This window comes from Drosophila innubila, chromosome X, assembly GCF_004354385.1.
Source record: "Drosophila innubila isolate TH190305 chromosome X, UK_Dinn_1.0, whole genome shotgun sequence".
Taxonomy (NCBI): domain Eukaryota; kingdom Metazoa; phylum Arthropoda; class Insecta; order Diptera; family Drosophilidae; genus Drosophila; species Drosophila innubila.
Genome location: NC_047626.1, coordinates 7,996,115 through 8,002,202, shown reverse-complemented (window position 1 = coordinate 8,002,202; position 6,088 = coordinate 7,996,115). Strand labels below are relative to the sequence as shown.

The 6,088-nt window shown below is 39.7% G+C and overlaps 1 protein-coding gene across 1 annotated transcript; it reads left to right on the top strand.

Moving 5' to 3' along the window:
- Positions 1-342: 342 nt before the first annotated feature.
- LOC117793724 (chondroadherin) lies at positions 343-5,267 on the top strand. The gene is made up of 2 exons (XM_034634104.1): positions 343-462; positions 4,107-5,267. The coding sequence occupies exons 1-2, from the start codon at positions 343-345 to the stop codon at positions 5,265-5,267; spliced, it is 1,281 nt and encodes a 426-aa protein (XP_034489995.1).
- The last annotated feature ends 821 nt before the right edge of the window (positions 5,268-6,088 follow it).

The window sequence follows — 6,088 nt, the reverse complement described above, 5'->3', positions numbered from 1 at the left end:
GTTCAAATGAAATAACGCAATATACGAAAAAAAAAAAAACACAAAAATAAAAGAAGCAAAAAAAAGGAGAAGAAGATAGACGAAAAAGAAGCAGGCGAAAAACACATAAATAAATAAGTAAGAAGACGAAACCAAAGGCAGGAGGCCAACAGGCTGCTGGGAAGAGCGAGACAGGGAGAGAGTGAGCTGGAAGTCTGGCAACGCTACAGGAGGAGCAGGTGGAGCAGGAGGAGCAGCAGCAGTTGGAGGAGCAGCAGCGGCAGCAGCAGCAACGAGGAGGAAGTGAGATAGAGAATCGAGCTCAATTACGCCGCCAAACTGTCGTGTCAGCAACAACGTGAAATGTGCAATTCCTGGCTGCTTCTCATAATTGCGCTCACTGTTGTCTGCCTGTGGAACTCGCAACAAACCGAAACATCCAAATCATGCCCAGCCGAGTGCATCTGCTTGTCCCAGACTCAAGTAAGCTTAACAATGTCTATCTTTATATCCCTGTCTATCCCTATCCCTCTGCACTCTCTCACACTCTCCTTATCTCACTCAGGCAAGTGCTTTGTTGTTGTAGTTTTGCTTTAGTTGTTAGCTCATTCAGCTCAGCAGCATCATCAGCAACATCTACTTGAAACATGCAACTGATCGACTAGCACATATCCGGTAGCAACAATATTTATTCGACAGAAATACACAGTTCATCAAGTAATTAGTTTGATAAGGAGTTCAGTTATTTTATTGTTTTTAAATTATCAAAACAGTTACTTGTCCTCCTGTAAATGAACTTTTACAATTCTAATGCAATCCCAATGAATGCTTTAAACCGAATTTGAGCACAGATTGACAGATAATGAATTTTAGGACTGTATCTTAAAGATTCCACATTTTATTTAACTTAAAGCAAAGGGAAAGAACGAAAAAGACAAAACAAAGAATGATAACTTTCAATATTTTGATGCAATCGTCTTGAAATTTTTTAAACTCTATGATAATGAGTAAATTTGAATAAATATTGAATATCAAGAGTATATTTTCGACTGTAATCTGCAAAATCGGAGACAATATTCAAAAATTATGGTGTTTATATAAGCGAAAAGTGTTCTATAGGCTGTCGTTTAATGATATTCCTTGCCAGAGATTTGCATGAACAAAGGGTATGCAATAAGAAAAGCAAATCAGAGTGCAGATGAGGAGGAGCACACTGTGCACGAGGTCGTCTGGGGGATCCTGTTGGTCAGCAGGAGCAATTCTGGGCCTGTGATGAGCACAAAAATTAAATCGAAAATGCTGGGCAAAATGGTCATTTCCCTTTGTTTCAAATGCACTGAGCACACACACACACACACACACACACACACAATTTCTTTTTGAGAATACTCGCATTCCACTTGTTACTTGTTACATGGCCTCCATCTCCATCTGTACAACTGTCTGTCTCTCTCTGTGAGTGTTTTTGCCAGCCTCGATTTCAATTGTCTCCCGCGAGAATTTTGCGGGCAGTCAAAGTAGTAGCAGCAAAAACAGGCAGATGAAGAGGAGCAAGAAAAAGAAAAGGAAGAAGAAGAAGAGGAAGAGGGTATCTCACTTAATGCGCATCCTTATTACCAATGGGGCCGACGAGCGACGCTGCTGGCATCGTCATTTTTACCAAATTGAGAACTTAAGTGATTTCATTATTCCAGATTATGAACAATGATGTGATTTACTCAGCACTCGACCAGAATTACAACAAAATGAAATGATTCAAGCAAAACAATCCTATACAGTAGACCTTCTACAACCCTATCCCTGCCAGGCAACCCTATAGTGTATTTAAGACTTGCAAATTACTTGTACTCGTACAACTGTTGACCGCAAGGTGTAGCATACTTTCACGGGCTTTCCGGGGGGGCAATTACAGGTTCACAGCCTTCTTCGGAAAGCGGAAAATTCGTCGCACAACTTGCTGAATTTTTCGACAACAATGGAGCATTTTAATAAATGGAAACAAACGCAATCTGAAAAACAAAACACAAGAAAAACAGGAGTTTCTGTGGCAGGTTGAAGTTTTGATACCCTTGCAGAGTACTTTCTGTATTTAAATTGAGATTGGATAATATTTCGTACGAAACAGCAAAGTTTTTTCAGATTAAAGGTTAATTTTTAAAATATGAACAAAATGTGAACGATTGCATCAAATGCATATTTTTGAAATTTTTTTTAAATGTCTTAAAATATAGAATACTTTTTTTTTTCAATTTCAATAAAATTACACGGACAGAGGGACCTTGCTACATATGTACATATATTTACTAAGTTCGTCGACCCAATAAAAAATATATGTATGTATATACAGGCCTGTTCCGGTTTTCACTTTCGGCAATATTTGTCGGAATTGGAAATCTTTAGCCTGTTCTTATATCAATCTGAAAATATTTTGAGTATTGAATTTATTTTGAGCTGGTGAATTAAGTTTCTGAAGAGAGTTATAATACCCTCTGCAAGTGTATATAAAAAAAAGAAAGTAGCTGAACATAAAGCTGTGGAACAATATGGAATGAAACGCAATGCAATGCAACGAAATGAATTGAAACGGAATGAGTAACAAAACATGCACATAAACAACAGTTACACGAACAATGACATCAAGAAAACACAACAACAACAGCAACAACAAAAAGAACAAGAATAAATATAAAGACGAAGCAAAAGAAAAGAAATGAAATGAAACTTTTAATTCGTTCATTTAAAAGGTGAAGCGTATGAAAATTGCGCAAATGTGACAGGGTGAAGAGAGAAGAGGGAACTGTGGAGTGGGGGAGGGGGGTAAAAGTAGGGTACACAGGGGCAGAGAATTCTGTTAGGCTGAGCTATTGCAGAGTCTGGATTAGCAATGGGAGCGTGACACGAGCCCGATCAGCTTCAGGCAAAGTATAGAAACTCAATATTATTTAAAAAAAACTCAATCTTTTTAACACGACTTTTTTAAGACCGGATATATTATAATATAACCAATCAAATCAAAAATAATAATCATTTTATTAAACATAAATTTCAAAAAAAGCTATCAAAAATATATACAAATGGAATAGAAAAAATACCAGAAGAGCTGCTATAGTTAAGATATTCAGACTCTAGCTATTCTATCCAGATTTTCAATTTGTGTTGTTAAAAACGCACATCCCTAGTTAGTGTGTTGGGAATTGCAGTAAAAGAAGTAGCAGGCAAGGCGTGAAGAGACGAAGGAAGGTGTGAGAGGGCGAAGAAGGAAAGGAAGAGGAGTAGGAATAGGTTAGGACAGGACAAACGACGATGACATCAACGTGACAGCGACAAGCGTCGCGACGGCAGATAGACAGATGGTCCAAAGCAAAGAAAGATGGGGTAGATGAAAAGATAGGGAGATAGTGAGATAGGAAAATTGGGAGATGAAGCTGACGGAGCAGACGGACAGACAACAGTGGACAACAGGCAAACGACAGTTGGGGGGAAGGGGACGGGAGTAGAGGGGAGTCCTAGTGATTTCACAAACGCACACATCAACACATAATAGTTATAAAAAATTAAAGCGCAAAGTAGAGTCGCGAAACGAGAAGAGAAAAGAAAACAAAAAAAAATGGAAGGAACGATGCTAGGGAGGAACGTGCGTGGTAAACCCAAAAAATGAAACACTGACTGAGAATCAGAAATAGAACAAAAAAGAGAAGGCGAAACAAAAATTCGATTTAATTTTATTTGCAGCAATAAAGCCGCAAATTCAATTTTCTTCCCCTGTTGCTACAGTAACTCCGAGAGTGTCATCATTAAACTGGCACTATACGCTGGTGACGAAGCATTACGAAGGGTACAAGACTAGCAATATTTACAGAAAGAATGGTCCGATGAGACTAAAAGTGTGATTCTGATTTGTTAATAATCTAAATACATATATTTAGCATTAAAAAAAATAAATAAATTCGCCACAGAATTTTTATTGAGAATAATTTACATACTAAATACTTTCGTCAGAAAATTGGGTGTCGGAAATTTTGGGGCTTGAATATGCTTTCGTCAATAGACTCTTACCTCTTCAAAAAAAGATTTGATTTCACTCACACTCTCTTTCTTTTCTGTTTCCCTCTCTTTATCTGCTACAGGTGCTGTGTAACACTGGCGGACTCGAGCAGATACCGCTACGTCAACTTCCTGCGACGGTGGAGAACCTTGCGCTAACGAAAAACAATTTTCCGATCATCAAACCCGATTCATTTGCCGGTCTGCGAGCGTTAAAAAAACTTTCGCTGGATGGTAATAACATAACACGGATAAAACAGTTCGCATTCCGTGGCTTACCTCGTTTACGGGAATTATCGATACAACATACGCCATTGCAGACGGTGGCGCAATTTGCATTTGCCGGCTTACAGAATCTCTCAACGATATTGTTGAGTCACAATCAGATTCAGAGAATCGAGGGTAATGCCTTTGCGGGCACCTCGAACATCAAGTTAATTCTGTTGAGCAATAATCCCTTGATCCGAATCGAAAGCTCGGCTTTTTCAAGTCTAACAAATGTGGGACATTTGATATTGCCATCCGGTATAAGAAGCATTGAGCAGGACGCTTTCTTCGGCATGGATGCAGTGGGATTACTTAAATTGGCCTACATGGACTTAAAGGAGATTTCACCCTTTACCTTTCGGGGACTCTCCAATGTGTTGTTGCTCACATTGCAAGAGTCCGATTTGGGTGTGATTTGTGCGGATGCCTTTACGGGTCTAACGCAGGTGGAGACCCTACAGATACTCAACAACAAAATCGATTCGATTGAGGAACTCAACTTTACATATTCGGCTGCGATAAAGCATCTAAAGTTTCATGGAAATCATGTACTGGAGACACCAAATCCGAATGCCATTATTGTCGATGGTGTTGATCATTTACAGCTGGTGAATAATCATTTTCCCTGCGGTTGTCACATACACACCCTACTGGATGGTCCCCTCGCCGAGGGTGCCCACAATTTGAGTGATTTTCTTCAGAAAAACTATTGCATCTCTCCGCTGGAGGTGAACGGACGTGTGATGAGTGAACTGAACATTGATGGCATCGGTCGGTGTGCCGATATGTTGACCAAGGGCAATTTGGGATCATCGGCAGCTTCCTTGGCACTTGGCATCAATGCCATGCTTCTAATTGCCGTCGCCAGTTGTGTGGAGTGGCGTTATGCTCGACTGTTGGCCGCAAGAATCGCTCAGTTTCTTAGCCACAGTCACATCGCTTGGCGTCGACGACGGAAACGTCGGCGACCCAATTAGGAAGAAGCAGAAGTACCAACATCATCACCAGTAACAAACAACATGATCAGTTTTGTACTTTAATCTTAACTCGCTTAATAAGTAAGTAAGCTCGCAATGACTCGCATTTGAGAAAAATCTGCCCAAATCTCCAGTAAATGCTCTTTCCCTTGTTCCACATCTCTATTTTCATTACCGATAAATCGACAAAGCTTACGGAAAGAGCCCTCGAGCATTTATTGTGCTTGTGTTTGCTCGCGAGCTGTAGGCACCTCTTTGCTCGTCTGCTTGTGCGACTTCTTGGCGCCGCTTAGAAAGAGCAAAGGCGTGCCCACCACTGATCTAAGTAGGCTATCTGCGAATACAATGCGTAAACTCTTTTTAACAACTCAGGTGTTGCATTTCCATTTCCATATCACTTTTTATGAGCAATTTTTTAATTTAACTTCCACATAATTTTTACATGCAACTCTCGTTAAGATATTTTAGTCGCCTTTACCTTTTACCCTCACTCAAACCACTTCATCATATCTGCTAAGACTCTATCCCAAGAGCTTTGACTTTTTCTCCAGCGCATTCTCCCACTTCAGGTCAGCTCCTGATGGAATCTTTTTTTTCTAGATTAAGCGCCTTAGGCTCTTCCCATTATTTCTTGGTCATCTTATCACATTCACATGCATTCTTGTATCCCATTTTCCATTTTTTTTCAACAATTTTAACGTTTCACTTCGAATGCAAATGGAAAATGGTTTCAATGCTTCAATCCACAACAAAAAGTACGAAGGCAACAAAAAAAAAAAAAACTGGTGGCATTCAGCGTCATATTCCGAATCGTTAACCAA

What these genes read in the sequence shown, in the direction of transcription:
- LOC117793724 (XM_034634104.1), top strand. Translation starts at nt 343, where the DNA reads ATGTGCAATTCCTGGCTGCTTCTCATAATTGCGCTCACTGTTGTCTGC. An exon ending in TCTGCTTGTCCCAGACTCAA is followed by an intron (nt 463 to 4,106) that starts GTAAGCTTAACA and finishes TATCTGCTACAG; the next exon opens with GTGCTGTGTAACACTGGCGG.